The sequence below is a fragment of the Cherax quadricarinatus genome, chromosome 70 (assembly GCF_038502225.1).
Source record: "Cherax quadricarinatus isolate ZL_2023a chromosome 70, ASM3850222v1, whole genome shotgun sequence".
In the NCBI taxonomy this organism is placed as follows: domain Eukaryota; kingdom Metazoa; phylum Arthropoda; class Malacostraca; order Decapoda; family Parastacidae; genus Cherax; species Cherax quadricarinatus.
The window spans coordinates 22,002,403-22,022,841 of record NC_091361.1 but is presented as its reverse complement, the minus strand read 5'-3'; the positions used below and the strand labels follow the sequence as shown (position 1 = coordinate 22,022,841).

At 40.4% G+C, this 20,439-nt stretch overlaps 1 protein-coding gene across 5 annotated transcripts in view; it reads right to left on the bottom strand.

Moving 5' to 3' along the window:
• Positions 1-20,439, bottom strand: part of GluProRS (Glutamyl-prolyl-tRNA synthetase) — a 105,789-nt gene that overhangs the window by 42,112 nt on the left and 43,238 nt on the right. Inside the window, exon 2 of one of the 5 annotated variants that reach the window (XM_053797227.2) lies at positions 4,886-5,204. The exons of the other annotated variants lie outside the window; for them this stretch is intronic. Within the exon in view, the coding sequence (XP_053653202.2) occupies positions 4,886-5,098 (213 nt within the window). The 5' untranslated portion in view covers positions 5,099-5,204. The remainder of the gene's footprint in view (positions 1-4,885; positions 5,205-20,439) is intronic. 5 annotated transcript variants of the gene reach the window in all.

The window sequence follows — 20,439 nt, the reverse complement described above, 5'->3', positions numbered from 1 at the left end:
GTGACATACTACTGTATAGAAAGCCGCTTGTTATGCTGAGTATTTCAAGAAAATTAGGTCAGTGTCCCAGGATAACACCAACACTAGTCGACTAACACCCAGGTACCCATTTACTGATGGGTAAACATAGACAACAGGTGTAAAGAAACACGCCTAATGTTTCTACCCTGGCTGGGAATTGAATATTTACCAAAAATCATACATGGCTAACCCAAGCCAGGTACTAAAAATAAGCCACGTTGACTTTTTTGGGGTTATCCTAGGTTCTCTACACATATGCTGCTATGTGTGATAATCTATAGAGAGAAAACTTTTTTGTTTCATGTTTATGGTGGAGTACGAGTGTATATCATAGTTAGCCCTGTGCTACACTCCGTTTTCTCTAATATAAGCCACCAAGACAAGGATAGGAGAATGGTATTTGTTTACCATATCCTCTTCATAACTCTGTCGAACTGCTCAGTGTTATGCCAAATATTATTCATTCTGGAGTATTTAACATGTTTTATGTTATTTATATTGTTTCTTATGTCATATTAGATTAATTGTGATAGGCAAATAAGCTGTAGTGTTGATATTAGCATAATAATAAAGCATATTCTCCTGCATCATGAGACTGAGCTCATGACAACCGACAGTGGCTTCAAAGCCACCTTATCTTTAATGGATAATGTACTGTGTAGGTGCTTTACATAATGAGAAGAATTTCTTTTATTCACTGGAACCATGGCTAGGGCTAAAAGTAAGCAGGTTAAAACAATAAATGGAGAAAAAGAAATTGGAATGACTTATGCAGCAAGTAGCACCACCAAACAGTAGCAGCAGGTTGGTGTGGCGACCCTGGAAATTTTAAATTATGCTAGCCAAAATTAGTGCCAAATAACTGAAGGAACCGAATAACTGATTGCCGGATTTGTGAGGGAGGACTGTAGCTAAGAATTTGGTCGACTGGAATAATGTAATTGGCCTAAAATGGGAGTCAAAGTTGGCAAAATCGCTGATGTGTAATTATCGCTGACACATCAAAATTCACAAGAGCATAATTTCGTAAATTTTCCATCAAATTTCGTACTTTTTGTTTTATTACCTTCAGATAAAGATTCTCTACCATTTCATAAGAAAAAATAACAAAATTATTTTTTTGAAAATTCTTGGACCCTGGTGCACACTTTGAAATTTGGCCTCTGGACCCTGAAAGGGTTAAGGCCAGCAAAGGCTGGTTCAAAAAATTCAAGAAGCGAAGTGGCATACACAGTGTTGTAAGGCATGGAGAGGCTGCAAGTTCAGACAATCATGCGGCTGAAAAATTCATGCATGAATTTAAGGTGTACGTAGAGGATGAAGGATTCCTCCCCCAACAAGTGTTCAGTTGTGAGGAAATAGGCCTCTTTTGGAAGAAAATGCCAAAGAGGACCTACATCACGCAGGAGGAAAAGGCACTGCCAGGACACAAGCCTATGAAAGATGGGTTAATTCTCTTGATCTCTGGTAATGCAAGTGGGGATTTAGAAGTGAAGCCTTTACCGGTGTATCAATCTGAAAATCCCAATGTTTTCAAGAAAAAACAGTGTTGTCAAGAGTAAACTGTGTGTGATGTGGAAGGCTAACAATAAGGTATGGGTCACGAGGCAAATTTTCCTTGATTGGCTCAATGAAGTGTTTGGCCCGAGTGTGAAGAGATACCTCCTGAAAAATATTGCCACACAAGTGCCTCCTGGTAATGGACACTGCTCCTGCTCATCGTCCAGACTCGGATGACCAATTGTTGGAGGATTTTAGTTTCATCACAATGAAGTTCTTGCCCCCTAATACCACTTCCCTTATCCAGCCCGTGGACAAGCAGATCATTTCAAACTTCAAAAAACTCTACACCAAAGCACTGTTTCAAAGGTGCTTTGATATGACCTCAGACACTGAATTGACCCTAAGAGAGTTCTGGAAAGATCACTTAATATCCTCAGTTGCATAACTCTTACAGATAAGGCTTGGCAGGAAGTGACTTCCAGGACTTTGAACTCCGCTTGGAGAAAACTGTGGCCAGAATGAGTCCAAGAGAAGGGTTTCGAAGGGTTTGAGGCTGACCCTGTCGATCCTATACCTGTTGTGGAATCTATTGTGGCATTGGGGAATTCCATGGGGTTGGATGTGAGTGGCGAGGATGTGGAAGAGCTGCAAAACCTTTATCTGTAACAGTAACAGACCACAGCTGAGGAAATTGCTGCAGAGGGAGAGAGAGAGGGAAGGTGCCTTCTTCAGTGATTAAGGACATTTGTACAAAGTGGAGTGAGGTGCAAACGTTTGTGGAGGAACATCACCCTAACAAAGCTGTTGCAAGCCATGTCAGCAACATGTACAATGACAATGCCATGTCCCATTTTAGGCAAGTCTTAAAGAGACGCCAGAAACAGAGCTCTCTGGACAGATATTTTGTGTGACAGGGGTCCAGTGACTCTCAAGCTGGTCTTAGTGCCCTTAAAAAACAAAGAAGGGAAGTAACCCTGGATAAGGACTCGGTACATAAAGTCTTTACGGAAGGAGATTCCCTTTCCGAACAATAGTAACTTCTCCCTCTCCTCTCCTCTCCTCCTGTCTTCCATACACCAACAAGAGTTTTCAATAAAGGTAAGCGTGATGTCATTGCTGCATTACATGTATACTGATCTGTCATTTATTTCAGTGTGTAAATCTATATTTAATCTCTAAAAAACATATTTTTTGTTAATACTTCTGGGTGTCTGGAATGGATTAATTGGATTTACATTACATGTACAAGTACCACCCGACTTACGACCGAGCTTGGTTCCGACCAACTGGTCATAAGTCAAAATGGACCTAAGTCGAACCTTGGAAAATTGCCGACATACTGGGTAAGACAATGTCAAACCTTTGCTATATAAACTACCTACATAGTACTGTAATGTACAATCATTATATCGTTATCTTTACCATAATTTACTTCTGTTGATATATTTTAATCATTTATGTACTGTATATTATGTAGGCCTGGTCACAGACCGGGCCGCGGGGGCGTTGACCCCCAGAACTCTCTCCAGGTAAACTCCAGGTATACATAGTAGTGAACTGTATTGTAAATTTTACATCTCATACAGTATCATATGTTACTGTTATCTTGAAGTATTGTCGACACAGTGGAATGGGAGAATACCACTGGTAGTGTCATCCTGCCAGAATGTCCTATAACCTATGCCCTAAGTAAAGAGAAACAACTCTGGAATATGTGTAATACATATCCGGCTGGCTGGCTAGCAGGCCGGCTGGCCAGGTGAGTGGATGGTTGGCTGCCTGGTTGACTGAATTTGGCTCTCTCTCTATCTGTATCTGTCTCTCTCTCACAGGTACACATAAGTGAAGTTATCTTATATTGTATAAATTACCTAGGATAACCCAAAAAATCCAGACAAAGTGCTATACAGTGGATCTGTGCTCCAGTGCCCCAAATTAATAATAATATTAATAAATTATTATTACATATTATTAATACAATAATACTTATGTACAAATATTAATATTATTATTATTAAACTATAATATAATACAGTGTTTACTCATTACTTACCTTAAAATATCTGTAGTCTTAATGTGGAGTGAGAGGTGAGTAAACAAGATTAAATGAATAAACGAGAGAGAGAATGAGAGTGTAGAAGATTCACGAGTTTTGTAAACAAACTAGTTGTTGTTGTTACCAGCCCGGACACGAATGGTTTTTGTTCACTCTGTCAAGCCGACTGGAAAAACATCTCGTATGTTAATTTATACGTTACATAGCATGTTTATTATATAATTTTGAAAAAAAAAAACAGATGGATTAAGCAAAATGTCTATATTAACGTTTTATACACATTTAATGCGCCTCAGAGCGATTATTATTGTGTTATTATTACCATTATTAATATGGCATCTTCAAGACCAATAACACTCTTAATGATTTTAATGTGTACCTACACACCAGCACAGGTGCAAGATGTGGAGTTTAAAACAGTTAAGTTCATATTTTATTCATTCTAGAGTGTATATCAGGTTTTTTTTTTTTTCAACAGTCGGCCATCTCCCACAGAGGCAGGGCGACCCAAAAATGAAAGAAAATCCCCAAAAAGAAAATACTTTCATCATCATTCAACACTTTCACCTCACTCACACATAATCACTGTTTTTGCAGAGGTGCTCAGAATACAACAACTTAGAAGTATGTACATACGTATAAAGATACACAACATATCCCTCCAAAATGCCCATATCCCAAACCCCTCCATTAAAGTGCAGACATTGTACTTCCCATTTCCAGTACTCAAGTCCGGCTATATAAAATAACCGGTTTCCCTGAATCCCTTCACTAAATATTACCCTGCTCACACTCCAACAGCTCGTCAGTTCCCAAATACCATTCGTCTCCATTCACTCCTATCTAACATGCTCATGCACGCTTGCTGGAAGTCCAAGCCCCTTGCCCACAAAACCTCCTTTATCCCCTCCCTCCAACCTTTTCGAGGACGACCCCTACCCCGCCTTCCTTCCCCTACAGATTTATATGCTCTCCCTGTCATTCTACTTTGATCCATTCTCTCTAAATGAATTGTGATAGATAAATAAGTCGTACAGCAATATTAGCATCATATTGAAGATGTGACGACTCTGCTTCGTGTGTAATACCTGTTGGTTCATAAGCGGCTCTGAGACAGAGACAAGCAGACAGACACACACACAGGTAGACAGAAAGACACACACACACAGGAAGACATAAAGACAGATAAACAGACAGACAGACAGACAGATATAGACAGAGACAGATATACAGGCAGACAGATACAAACAGGTTTATGTGCAACAGTGAAAACAAATAGAGTTCGAGAGTAAGAGCCTTTCTTGCCTTCTTGCCACAAACTCCAGTGCAAAATTCAGACTTCCTCTTAGGAGCCATGGTGAAATTCACTGTCCAGTTAGTACAGTTAATACAGTATGATGCTGCTGATAGGGCAGGGTAACTCAAACTGATGCTGCCTGCATGGCTCGTTGCTGCCACGAGTATTGTCAAATATTGTACAGTAGCATGCATCAACTGGGCTGCCAGAAGCACGGTCATAAGTCGAGTGGACGTATGTTGAGCAGGTTGTAAGTCGGACGGTAGGTGTATTTCTCGTGGGGAAAATGGTTTTGATTTTCGTGAATTTCAACTTTCGGCAGACTCTCTGGAACGGATTAATCACGAAATTAGAGGGTCCACTGTATTTGAGTACTATTTCAGTATACTTAATATTAGTGCCAGAACAAAGATTAGCTATGAAATCATTAAAACTACTACAAATTGTAATTATCAGAACATAAAAATTATACAAATAAAAAAAAATGAGAAAAAAAGGTACAGGTCTCCCTCAACATTCGCGTTTTCCACTTTTGCGGGCTTCAAACATTCGCGAATTCCCAGCCGCTCAATCATATTTAAAATATGTCATTACATATGTTAGGAATTGTGGTGGTAGCAGAATTTGTTTGGTGATAGGGCAAGATAGTCCTTCAATATGACACTAATATCAACTGTATGGCTTATTTTCTATCACAATTCATCTAATATGACACAATAAACAATATTAATAATATAGAAACATGACATATACTCTAGAATGAATAAAATATGTCATTAACCCTTTGACTGTTTCAGGCCCCTCTCTGAAACTGTCATTCTATGTCGCTCAATTTTTGAAAAAAAAAAATTATTTTTTCTTTTGAAATGATAGAGAATCTTTTCCCGATGGTAATGACACCAAAAGTTCAAAATTTGGTCGAAAACTCGTGGAATTATGCTCCCGCGAAGTTAGCGGTCTCGGCGACATATGCGTATCGGCGATTTCGCCGACTTTGAGCCCAATTTTCAGCCAATTCCATTGTTCCAGTTGACCAAACTCATAGCTATTTCTTTAGAACTCCATTTTATCTATCAGCTGAGTACAAGAAACCTCCCATTTACTAATTTGGACTACCCAATATGGTGGTCAGAAATTGGCAATTTGGCCAATTTCACGCAAAATAAAAAAGATGCCAATTTCAAAATAGGGTCCAGAATAAACAAGGTAGACATTTGTGGCACTAAAATAACATATGCTCTGTTCATTAGTCACATCTCTAGGCCCCTCTTATATTATTATTGCTTTCTATTTTGATTTTTTATTCATACAAAAAAATACAAAATTTACTGTTATGCAGACGACTGCATTATTGTAAAAATGGTATAAATAATATCAGTGCACTAGTGAAAGAATATTAGACTCCCCAGTTGACGTGTATTGGACGTGTGGTGTGATTTATGTACTCTTGAACATTGGTAAAAATCGAACATTTCTGCTACTTTGAGCTCAGTTTCAAGGTCGTTTTCATCGTAAAAGTAATGAAAATCATCTCTATTTCTGTAATATGTTTTCCATTTTATCACCTAAGACCATGAAAACGCGAATACAACGATAAATACTATACGAAAATACACCTCAAAGTCGGCGTTTTATTCCAAAAAAACGATCAGTTTTTTTTTTTTCTCATTACGCAATGTGTGCTGCAGGATTTTTTTTATGTGGTGCACACTGACCACACAGACCCATTCTCTCACATGTGGGCCTACCAGCTTTCTCCCACTTGATTTGAAGCCACTAGAATTATTGAGTATATATACGTCAGAAACATTGGCTCGTAAGACGTATTTATACGTCGAAAACAGTCAAAGGGTTAAGTATGTCATGAGTGTTGCCGTGTTGTTGGGTGTATAAGGGCCACTGAGAGCATAAGCTGTACATAATGGTGGTGAAGGTGGCAGAAGAGACAGTAGAGGCGGCGGTGTTGTCAGTCATCCTATATGACTCCAACAACATTGGAAGAGTTAGGTTCGTGCTGTCCTTTTCTATCGATTAATCGCTTAACTTACTTGCTACAGTGTTACTGCTACACTTTATCGCTGGCTGGCGCTATAGCCTTTATCGACTTGTGCTGCTTTAGTATCATACACATTGTAGAATTATTGAATCACTGAAGAAGGTACATTCTCCCCTCTCATCTCCTCCACTTTGGTACTCTGTTACGAGTTCTTTCTTGAATTCAATAGTTTTTCTCACCTTCTTTACCAAAGGGCTGGCACTAGTACAATATTTTACGATGTTTTCATGTATTTTATGATTGTTCATGGTTCAATAGGTTAAGGAAGCAGAATTGTATTATATTTCCCTACAATATATTGGGGCACCAAACATTTGCGATTTTTCAACATTCGCAAGGTTCTTGATCCCCTAACCTTCGCAAATGTTGAGGGAGACCTGTATATCAACAACACTTCTGCAAGCGGCAGCACTTCATGTTGCCATCAAGTGAGCGACAAGTGCCAACTTTGCGGCCTTATACGTGTATTTCCATAAGTACTGACTCTAATTTTTTTTTTACATTATGTAAAAAAATGTCTTCATTAAAAAAAAAAAAAAAAGGCTTTTTTTTTTCTTTCAAAATATTCAGAGCGCTGGTCGAGAGAACGTAGATCTATGGTTGGACAGTTAAGGGGTTAAACCAGTTCTATTCACAGACGACACTATGTCTACTCCCACTCAAACCCAGCTATACTTAGAGACACCATAGACAACAAGCTGCTAAAAATATATACTTGGATGATGATCAGCAAACTAACTCCAACATAGACAAAACATACTTCATGCTGATTGGAAACAGAGCCTTAAATATCCAACTTAATACATCGATAAATGGTTCCCCCATTACAAGACACACTGAGAGTAAATTTCCAGGTCTAGACCTTGGCTGTAATCTTAAATTTCGTTCCCACATCCAGCATATATCCAAGAAACTATCCAAATCAGTAGGCATCCTTTCCAAGATATGATACTATGTACCCCAAACAACATTCCTTACCCTATTAACACTTTAATATATCCCTACCTTACCTATGGTATTTGTGCCTGGGGATCAACCACAGTCAACCACCTTAAACCTTTAACCCCTTCAGGGTCCAAGGCCAAAATCTGAAGTGGTGCTCCAGTGTCCAAGAAATTTTGAAAAAAAAAAAAAAATTATTTTTTCTTACAGAATTAAAGAGCATATTTTTGTGAAGGTAATAAGACAAAAAAAAAAATTCTGATCAGTACTTACCGAGATACAGTGCCAAGAAGTTTGTCAAAAATGATGTGGTGGCGGCAACATCGACGAATTCCACATACGCGCATTACATTATTTTGCGGTTTTTGTTGTTTTTTCTTTTCTTTTCCAATTTTTTTCTATTCCTACTAACATTTGGGGCCTGAGAGACCAATACTGTATATAATGTATATATATAAACTCACTGTATTGAACACAATAACCGCACTAAAGTTATTATCATATTACAGTGGACCCCCGCATACCGATTTTAATCCATGCAAGAGGGGTAATTGTTATGCGAAATAATCGGTATGTGAATTAATTTTCCCCATAAGAAATAATGGAAATAAAATTAATCCGTGCAAGACACCCAAAAGTATGAAAAAAAAAATTTTTTTACCACATGAAATGTTAATTTTAGTACACACAAACTGAAAAAGGCATGCACAATTACCTGACACTTACTTTTATTGAAGATCTGGTGATGATTGATGGGATGGGAGGAGGGGAGAGAGAGTGTTAGTGTTTAGAAGGGGAATCCCCTTCCATTAAGACTTGAGGTGTCGAGTCCTTTTCTGGGGTTACTTCCCTTCTTCTTTTAATGCCACTAGGACCAGCTTCAGAGTCACTGGACTTCTTTCGCACAACATATCTGTCCATAGTGGCCTGTACCTCTCGTTCCTTTATGACTTCCCTAAAGTGTTTCACAACATTGTCAGTGTAATAATCACCAGCACGGCTTGCAATAGCTGTGTGAGGGTGATTTTCATCAAAAAAGGTTTGCACTTCAAGCCACTTTGCACACATTTCCTTAATCTTTGTAGTAGGCAACTTCTTCAATTTCTCTCTCCCCTCCTCTGAACCAGTTTTCTCAGGTCTGGCCTCTTGCTCTTGAAGTTGATCTATCAGCTCATCAGTGGTTAGTTCTTCATTGTCCTCCTCCACCAACTCTTCCACATCCTCCCCACTAACCTCCAACCCCAAGGACTTTCCCAATGCCACAATGGATTCCTCAACTGGCATAATCCTCTCAGGGTTAGCCTCAAACCCTTCAAAATCCCTTTTGTCTACACATTCTGGCCACAGTTTCTTCCAAGCAGAGTTCAAGGTCTTCTTAGTCACTCCTTCCCAAGCCTTACCTATAAGGTTTACACAATTGAGGATATTAAAGTGCTCTCTCCAAAACTCTCTTAGAGTCAGTTGAGTTTCTGAGGTCACTACAAAGCACCTTTCAAACAGAGCTTTTGTGTACAGTTTTTTGAAGTTTGCAATAACCTGCTGGTCCATGGGCTGCAGGAGAGGAGTGGTATTAGGAGGCAAAAACTTCACCTTAATGAAGCTCATGTCCCCATAAAGTCGCTCTGCCACGTCTGTAGGATGACCAGGGGCATTGTCTAACACCAGGAGGCACTTAAGTTCTAATTTCTTTTCAGTTAGGTAATCTTTCACATTGGGGGCAAATGCATGGTGTAACCAGTTATAGAAAAAGTCCCTAGTGACCCATGCCTTACTGTTTGCCCTCCACAGCACACACAAATTCTCCTTGAGGACATTCTTTTGCCTGAACGCTCTGGGAGTTTCAGAGTGATACACTAATAAAGGCTTAACTTTGCAATCACCACTAGCATTGGAACACATCAACAAAGTAAGCCTGTCTTTCATAGGCTTATGTCCTGGGAGTGCCTTTTCCTCCTGAGTAATGTAGGTCCTGCTTGGCATTTTCTTCCAAAACAGGCCTGTTTCATCACAATTAAACACTTGTTCAGGTTTCAGTCCTTCAGTCTCTATGTACTCCTTGAATTCATGCACATATTTTTCAGCCGCTTTGTGGTCCGAACTGGCAGCCTCACCATGCCTTATCACACCATGTATGCCACTACGCTTCTTAAATCTCTCAAACCAACCTTTGCTGGCCTTAAATTCACTCACATCAGCACTAGTTGCAGGCATTTTTTTAATTAAATCCTGATGCAACTTCCTAGCCTTTTCGCTTATGATCGCTTGAGAGATGCTATCTCCTGCTAGCTGTTTTTCATTTATCCACACCAATAAGTCTCTCAACATCTTCCATCACTTGCGATCTTTGTTTCGAAAACACAGTTAAACCTTTGGCAAGAACAGCTTCCTTGATTGCCTTTCTGGTGCCCACAATAGTAGCGATGGTTGATTGGGGTTTCTTGTACAACCTGACCAGGTCGGCGATACGCACTCCACTTTCATACTAATCAATGATCTCTTTCTTCATTTCTATTGGAATTCTCACCCTTATTGGTGTAGGGTTGGCACTAGAAGCTTTCTTGGGGCCCATGGTCACTTATTTTCCAGAAACAGCACCGAAAACACTGTAATAATACGAAATATTCCGATTGTATGCTTGGATGTTACCGCGGAGGCTGGCTGGTAAACAATGGCACGGGCAGCACATGTGAGGCTGGCTGAGGGCGCACATTGGACGCGTCTCAGACGAAAATTGGTGAGCGGGTTTTTAAGCGGTATGCGAGGCAAAATTTTTGCGATTAAAGCAAGCGGTATGCGGATTAATCGCTATGTGGTGCCATCGGTATGCGGGGGTCCACTGTATTGTTTACCACTGTTGTTTATTACAATAAACATGCACAAATCTTGTATAATACTAATGTTCTATCATATATTTACATATTTACAATCACTGGACATGGTTTTAGAACTGCTGGAGCTTGTGGAACTCCTTGAAACAAGGCACCATGCACAGAGGCACCTTACATTCCTCACACACAAACCGAGTGTCTTTGCGTCTTTGTTGCCGTCGTTTTGTTTGTGCACAGACGATGCATCTCTTCTGAGCAAATTTCTTCTGAGTTGAAGGAAGTTGTATTATGAAATGATCACCTTCCCTCCTCAAACGCTTCGGTATATCCTGAGGAATTCGAGGATCGTGTTGTATAGCAGGTGTTCTTACCTGGTACTTCATTATGAATTGTCTGACAACAGACAAACAAAATTCACCATACGGTGGACTGTTGCCAGTCTTTATTTGGTACATATTATATGCATTGAGCATTGAAATGTCCATGAGATGGAAGAAAAGTTTCATGTACCACTTATAACTCTTACGAACACAGTCAACAAAACCAATCTGCATGTCACATTTGTCAACCAAGCGCATGTTTTGTGTATAATCAATCACTGTCACTGGTTTTTGAATACGTTCATTAGTCACTCGATCAACTTTGCCACTGTCTTGCATTTCATTAAGGTGAATGGTTGTCAACAATGTGACATCTCGTTTGTCATGCCACCGTAATGCCATGATGTCATTGGCAGTAAACACCTGCACGTCATCACCACGAGCACCTGCGTTGAGCCTGGGCATATGTTTACGATTAGAACGCACTGTGCCACACACATCTGTCTTGTTCACTCGCATGAAATCACTGAGTAATGGGCTTGTGTACCAGTTATCGGTATATAATGTATGCCCCTTACCAAGATAAGGTGCCATCATGTTTCTCACTACGTCACCTGAGATACCCAATAACATCTTGGTATCTTTCAATGTTTTACTACCCGTGTATACAACAATATCCAACACCAGGCCACTGTCACAATCACAGAGTACAAACAGTTTTATACCAAAGCATTTCCTCTTGCTCGGTATATACTGCTTGAATGACAGTCTACCTTTGAACAAAATCAAAGACTCGTCAATTACAAGATTCTTGAATGGATAAAAGTATATCCTGAACTTTTGTTTGAGATACATGAAAACATTTCTAATCTTGTATAACCTGTCACTTCTGTCAGGCCTGGTTTTGTCAGAGAAGTGCAACATACGTAAGAGTAAGATAAACCTGTTCACTGGTATGATTTCACTGAAGACCGGGGTAGAAATTAGCCGATCTGTGGACCAGTATGCTTTTATATTATGCTTATAGACGTGAGGCATAAGCATTATTGTTGCAAAAAGCAAATACATTTCTGCAACAGTCATCTCTTTCCACCTGTGTAGTCTTGACTGTGGTGATAAGATCGTATTTGCCATGGTGTACTCAAAATACTTATTACTTTCCCTGACAATAATTTCCATCAATGGCTGGTCAAAGAATAATTCAAAGAATTCCAGTTCATTGGCCGTGGTTCCAAGGGGACAAGTAGGTAGAATTCCACTTTGAGAGTCATCGAAGTGGTGAGGCTTGGGAACAAAATTGGGATTTTGCTGCCAATCCCACATACCGTTTGCTGGTGGATACTGGACATCATAGGCTGGTTGTGCGGGTGGTTGTGGTTGTGGTGGGCTGGTGGCTGGCGCTCCGCTTTGTCCTTGAACTGACGAGTCAGCAGCGTGGGTCCCAGCGTGGCCTGGTGAGTCACGCATGGCGGTGCCACTACCATCACCACTAACACCATCCACTGATGCCTGTGGTCTATCCATGCCAAGTGTAGCCACATCATCCTCACTATCACTACCTAAAACTGGTGTTGGGCCACGGGATGTACTCTGGGATGTACTCCGGGATGTACTCCGGGATGTACTCCATCCCCTGGGCACAGCATAGGGTACACTACCCGAGCGCATGCGGCGGCGAACATACCGACGCTTCACTGGTGAATATGATTCCTCACTATCACTACTCGAATGATCGTCGAGCGCAATAAAATCACAGTCCATGTCACTATCATCATCATTACTGAAGTCAGAGGCCTGGCCACGCGAAAATATCAGTTTTCTCTTGCGATGAGGAACAACCGACTGTGAGTCACGAGTGCCCACACCAGAGGTAGAAGGTTGAGGATCGTCAGGGTTTTCTGCACTATTATCGATATCCTGGTCATTCTTTTCGGTCGCTAACTGATCAAAGCCGTAGAATTTGTCTTCATTTCTACTTCCATCAGTGTCAGAACTATCAGATAGGAAGAGGAGAGTCCCAATTTTCCGGGGAGTGAGAGCTGACTTGCGACAAGGCATGGTGAACAAGGGTAACTGAGCCGGCGTTCCCACAATGCTATGCGGGTGCCTAGATTTTTTGTTTATGGCGCACACCCACCACGCAGACCCGTTCTCTCACATGTAGGCCTATGAGCGTTTTCGCGCTAAATTTGACGGCGCTAGAATTTTGGCGTAGATCTATGGTTTGGACACTCAATGTGAAGCCGTAGATCTACGGGACGGACCCTGAAAGGGTTAATAACCCAACAAAAAGCTGCTGTGCAGATGATTACCAACTACTGTGCCAGACAGCACACCCCACCACTTTTCAAAATTCTGAACCTACTAAATGTACCAGACATACACTGATATTATTGTGCCTACTATGTATACAGAACATTAAATTCCAATATAAACCCTCTGCTTAAACTTCTTGATAGCTACAATACAAGGCACAGGGCACTCTTCGACATCCCTCATGTCAGTCTCATACTATGCAAAAATGCAACGAACATAAAGGGTCCGATGATATGGAATTCACTACCTGAACCGGTTAAGGATCCCCTGACTACAACAAATTTAGTGCTATGCTTAAAAATTATCTCATCACTCAATACTAGCCAAACCAACCAAAACAACTTCTAATCAGTTTGAAGTAACTCTCCCAAATATCATATTATATGACCTCTAGTCTATTAAACATCTGCCAATCCATAAAATATTACTGTTAGAACCATTAATTGTAATTTGGTTTCCATTATGTGCAACTACAAGTATTAAGATAAAACAAAGATTTATTAAAAAGTTTACCATTCCTATCTTGTCTAGATTTAAGTAGTTATGTACTAGGATTAGCTTGCCCGAAATGCCCCGGCATGATAGTGGCTTTCTTTGTACTTAAACCAAAATTGTAATTACACATTGTAACCTTTGCAAAGAAATAAAATCTTTAATCTTTTTAATCTTTAACCATATGTACAATATACATTGTACTGGCAATACCATAAGTACAATATACATTGTACAGTGGAACCTCTACTTGCGAGCGTATCTACATGCAATTTTTTTCCAAATACGAGCAGTCGATGGATTGATTTTTTGTTTCCATACGCAAGCAAAATTTCCATAAGCGAGCAGACCTCAAGGCAGGTTCCTTGCCACTGGTGAGGGGCTCTTGCTCTTGATCTAGGGAAGTGTATCTCATTTGTTTGTTGGACTATCTTATTGAAACTTAAGCAATGTATGATGGAAAGATGCTTCTTAACGTACACCAAAAATGAAAGAAATCTAAGCATAAATAATGGAGTTCACTTCTCAGCAATTAGCCACTCCTTAGTGGTATTTTCGTATGGTTTTTATGGTTGCATTCTCGTTTTTTTGGTCTCATTTGATAGAATGGAAGATATATTACAGAAATAGATATGATTTTGATTGCTGTCACGATGAAAAGTACCTTGAAACTGAGCTCAACACAGGAGAAATGTTCGATTGTTTTGGCTATGTCCAATATGCAGTCGTGAATGGGTTGACATTATTTATACAGTGGTCCCTCAATTATTGTCCATAATCCGTTCCTGGAAGTGGGACTATTATCGAAAAAGACAATTTTCTAATCAATTTTCCCCATAAGAAATAATGTAAATACAATTAATCTGTTCCTGACACCCAGAAGTATTAAAACAAAAAAAATTTTTACATGAAATATAGACGTAGTACATAAACAATACAATGGGACACGATGAATGAAACATTAACAGAAAAATACTTACCTTTATTGGAGATTCTTCTTAGTGTATGGAAGACTGGAGGAGGAGAGACACTGAATTACTGTTTGGAAGGGGAATCCCCTTCAATCAACAACTCAGGTACCAAGTGCTTTTCTGGGGTTACTTCTCTTCTCTGTTTCTTAATGCTGCTAGGACCAGCTTGAGAGTCGCTGGAGTTCTGTCTCGCAAAAAAACTGCCCAGAGAGCTCTGTTTCTGGCGTCTCTTTAAAACTTCCGTAAAATGGGCCAAGACTCTGTCACTGTACAAGTTGCCGATATGGCTTGCAACATCCTTCTCAGGGTGATGTTTCTCCAAAAATCTTTCCATCCAACCCCACATTTCAAAAATCTCCTTAATTTCTGAAGGCACCTTCTTCCATCTCTCTTCTTCCTCCTCTGCAGCAAGATTCTGAGCTGCAATCTGTTGCTCTTCCTGCTGAAGCTCTTGCAGCTCCTCAGTGGTGAGCTCTTTGTTGTGGTCCTCCACCAACTCTTCCACATCCTCCAAACTCACATCCAACCCAATGGAACTCCCCAGTGCCACAATAAAGTTCACAACTGACATAGGCTCATCAGGGGCTGCCTCAAATCCTTCAAAATCCCTCTTGTGGACACAATCTGGCCACAATTTTCTCTAAGCAGAGTTCAAAGTCCTGGTAGTCACTCCCTCCCAAGCCTTACCTATAAGGCTTATGCAATGGAGAATACTGAAGTGTTCTTTCCAAAAATCTCTTAGGGTCAAGTGAGTGTCTGAGGTCACATTAAAGCACCTTTCAAACATTGCTTTGGTGTAGAGTTATTTAAAGTTTGAAATGACTTGCTGGTCCATGGGCTGGAGAAGAGGAGTGGTATTTGGGGGCAAGAACTTTACTGTGATGAACCCAAACTCCTTCAGAATTAGGTCATCCAAGTTTGGAGGATGAGCAGGTGCACTGTCCATTACTAGGAGGCACTTGAGATCCAATTTCTTTTCCAGGAGGTAATTCTTCACACTAGGGCCAAACACTTCATTGAACCACTCGATGAAAATTTCCCTCGTGACCCATGCCTTATTATTAGATCTCCAAAACACACACAATTTACTCTTCATAACATTGTTTTTCCTAAACACTCTGGGATTTTCAGAATGGTACACTAGTAACGGCTTCACTTTGAAATCCCCACTAGCATTAGCACAGAACATGAAAGTCAGCCTGTCTTTCATAGGCTTGTGTCCTGGCAGTGCCTTTTCTTCCTGAGTAATGTACGTCCTCTTTGGCATTTTCTTCCAAAAGAGGCCTGTTTCGTCTCAATTGACCACTTATTCAGGTTTCAGTCCTTCAGCCTCTATGTACTCCTGCACATATTTTTCAGCCGCTTTTGGTCCGAACTGGCAGCCTCACCATGCCTTATCACACTGTGTATGCCAGTACGCTTCTTAAATCTCTCAAACCAGCCTTTGCTGGCCTTAAAATCACTCACATCACCACTAGTTGCAGGCAATTTCTTTACCAAATCATCATGCAACTGCCTAGCCTCTTCACAAATAAGCAATGTCATAATACTATCTCCTTTAATACTATCTCGTTTATCCACACCAATAATAACTTCTCAACATCATCGAGTACTGGTAATCTCATTTTTGTCAACATATTTACCCCCTTTGTCAGTTAAAAACAGAGTAGGGGAGTTAGTAGATGGGGAGATGGAGGTATTAGGTAGATGGCGAGAATATTTTGAGGAACTTTTAAATGTTAAGGAAGAAAGAGAGGCAGTAATTTCATGCACTGGTCAGGGAGGTATACCATCTTTTAGGAGTGAAGAAGAGCAGAATGTGTGGGGGAGGTACGTGAGGCATTACGTAGAATGAAAGGGGGTAAAGCAGCTGGAACTGATGGGATCATGACAGAAATGTTAAAAGCAGGGGGGGATATAGTGTTGGAGTGGTTGGTACTTTTGTTTAATAAATGTATGAAAGAGGGGAAGGTACCTAGGGATTGGTGGAGAGCATGTATAGTCCCTTTATATAAAGGGAAAGGGGACAAAAGAGACTAAAAATTATAGAGGAATAAGTTTACTGAGAATACCAGGAAAAGTGTACGGTAGGGTTATAATTGAAAGAATTAGAGGTAAGACAGAATGTAGAATTGCGGATGAGCAAGGAGGTTTCAGAGTGGGTAGGGGATGTGTAGATCAAGTGTTTACATTGAAGCATATGTGTGAACAGTATTTAGATAAAGGTAGGGAAGTTTTTATTGCATTTATGGATTTAGAAAAGGCATATGATAGAGTGGATAGAGGAGCAATATGGCAGATGTTGCAAGTATATGGAATAGGTGGTAAGTTATTAAATGCTGTAAAGAGTTTTTATGAGGATAGTGAGGCTCATGTTAGGGTGTGTAGAAGAGAGGGAGACTACTTCCCGGTAAAAGTAGGTCTTAGACAGGGATGTGTAATGTCACCATGGTTGTTTAATATATTTATAGATGGGGTTGTAAAGGAAGTAAATGCTAGGGTGTTCGGGAGAGGGGTGGGATTAAATTTTGGGGAATCAAATTCAAAATGGAAATTGACACAGTTACTTTTTTCTGATGATACTGTGCTTATGGGAGATTCTAAAGAAAAATTGCAAAGGTTAGTGGATGAGTTTGGGAATGTGTGTAAAGGTAGAAAGTTGAAAGTGAACATAGAAAAGAGTAAGGTGATGAGGGTATCAAATGATTTAGATAAAGAAAAATTGGATATCAAATTGGGGAGGAGGAGTATGGAAGAAGTGAATGTTTTCAGATACTTGGGAGTTGACGTGTCGGCGGATGGATTTATGAAGGATGAGGTTAATCATAGAATTGATGAGGGAAAAAAGGCGAGTGGTGCGTTGAGGTATATGTGGAGTCAAAAAACGTTATCTATGGAGGCAAAGAAGGGAATGTATGAAAGTATAGTAGTACCAACACTCTTGTATGGGTGTGAAGCTTGGGTGGTAAATGCAGCAGCGAGGAGACAGTTGGAGGCAGTGGAGATGTCCTGTTTAAGGGCAATGTGTGATGTAAGTATTATGCAGAAAATTCGGAGTGTGGAAATTAGGAAAAGGTGTGGAGTTAATAAAAGTATTAGTCAGAGGGCAGAAGAGGGGTTGTTGAGGTGGTTTGGTCATTTAGAGAGAATGGATCAAAGTAGAATGACATGGAAAGCATATATATCTATAGGGGAAGGAAGGCGGGGTAGGGGTCGTCCTTGAAAGGGTTGGAGAGAGGGGGTAAAGGAGGTTTTGTGGGCAAGGAGCTTGGACTTCCAGCAAGCGTGCATGAGCGTGTTAGATAGGAGTGAATGGAGACGAATGGTACTTGGGACCTGACGATCTGTTGGAGTGTGAGCAGGGTAATATTTAGTGAAGGGATTCAGGGAAACCGGTTATTTTCATATAGTCGGACTTGAGTCCTGGAAATGGGAAGTACAATGCCTGCACTTTAAAGGAGGGGTTTGGGATATTGGCAGTTTGGAGGGATATGTTGTGTATCTTTATACGTATATGCTTCTAAACTGTTGTATTCTGAGCACCTCTGAAAAAACAGTGATAATGTGTGAGTGTGGTGAAAGTGTTGAATGATGATGAAAGTATTTTCTTTTTGGGGATTTTCTTTCTTTTTTGGGTCACCCTGCCTCGGTGGGAGACGGCCGACTTGTTGAAAAAAACAAAAATTACCCCCTTTGCAACAACAGCTTCCTTGATTTCCATTTTCTTGGCTATAATGGAAGATATGGTTGTACGGGATTTGTTATACATCCTGGCCAGTTCGCCCACAAGTACGCCACTTTCATATTATTCAATGATGTTTTCTTAAATTCAATCGTATTTCTCACCTTCTTTACCAAAGGCTCGCCACTAGGAGCTTTCTTTGGAGCCATGGTAGGTTATTTAGCACTTGCAAGCACTAAAATGAATGGAATATTATGAAATATTTCGTATGAACAAGTGAGGGGACCGTCGCTCACTGGTAAACAATGGCACACAGGCTGGGAAGGGAGGCCAAGGCGGCTCAGAGCCGTTAGTAAGTGTCCAGGATGAATGACGATTAGCGAGTCAACCGACCATTTGCGAGCCAATGTGGGCGAAAAAATGTGACGATTTCCGAAAAGGACGACTATCAAGCCCGACGATTATCGAGGGACCACTGTAATAATAATAAAAATATGATAATAGTATGTATAATAATATAATACAATAAGAATAATAATACAATACAATTAGAATAATAATAAATACTTTTTTTTTTTAACAAGTCGGCCGTCTGCCACCAAAGCAGGGTGACCGAAAAGCAAAGAAAATCCCCAAAAAGAAAATACTTTCATCATCATTCAACTCTTTCACTTCACTCACACATAATCAATGTTTTTGCAGAGGTGCTCAGAATACAACAGTTTAGAAGTACAGTATATACATGTATGTATAAAATACACAACATATCCCTCCAGACTGCCAATATCCTAAACCCCTCCTTTAAAGTGCAGGCATTGTACTTCCCATTTCCAGGGCTCAAGTCCGACTATATAAAATAACCGGTTTCCCTGACTCCCTTCACTAAATATTACCCTGCTCACACTCCAACAGCTCGTCAGGTCCCAAATACCATTCGTTTCCATTCACTCCTATCTAACACGTTCACGCATGCTTGCTGGAAGTCCAAGCCACTCGGCCACAAAACCTCCTTTACCCCCTCCATCCAACCTTTTCGAGGACGACCATTACCCCGCCTTCCTTTCCCTACAGATTTATACGCTCTCCATGTCATTCTACTTTGATCCAATCTCTCTAAATGACAAAACCTCCTCAACAAACCCTCTTCAGCCCTCTAATACTTTTATTAACTTCACACCTTCTCCTAATTTCCACACTCCGAATTTTCTGCATAATATTTACACTACACATTGCCCTTAGGCAGGACATCTCCACTGCCTCCAACCGCCTCCTCACTGCAGCATTTACAACCCAAGTGTTGAGAAATGGTATTACCAGCTAAGTTTAAAGAGTTTGTACTTAACTTAGAAAGACAGCTCATCGCCTGCACAGCCACCCCTGCAGACGAGGTCTTGACAAGCTGTCAAAGTCATCTCTCAACGGGCTGTCAAGAGTTATAATTTGTAAGATTATAAATTACCCCTAGGGGGTGTTATGTCAGCATATTTCATTCACTGATGGCTGACAAACTTACTTGTGTGGACTCAAAAGTCCGCCCCTTACTGCCGACTATAGGTTGATTACAAACTCCTTGCGACTCAAGAACTGCACAGTCCCCTGTACAAGAAATTCGTAACCTACCTTGCTCTTGTAGCATGAGCTATGGTGTTCTTCACACCTTCGACAGATATCGGTGACTTGATAGAAGCTGAAGTGTCCTTGGATGTCCACGTCTTCCATAGTCTAGGAATACGCACACTGGTACACTATGTTCCACAAGATTTGTCTTTATTGTTCACAATCTTAAAGAAGTTGATCACACTTCTCTTAAGTGTTTATTGTGTTTTATGAGACACTTTGTTCACACTAACGCACAGATCGTTCTTTGTTGGTTATCCTGGCGTCAGTGTCACTCTCAGTAGAGTCAAAAGTAATCTGAAGACGCCACAGCGCCCCATGCCGTTACTCCCCTAGCA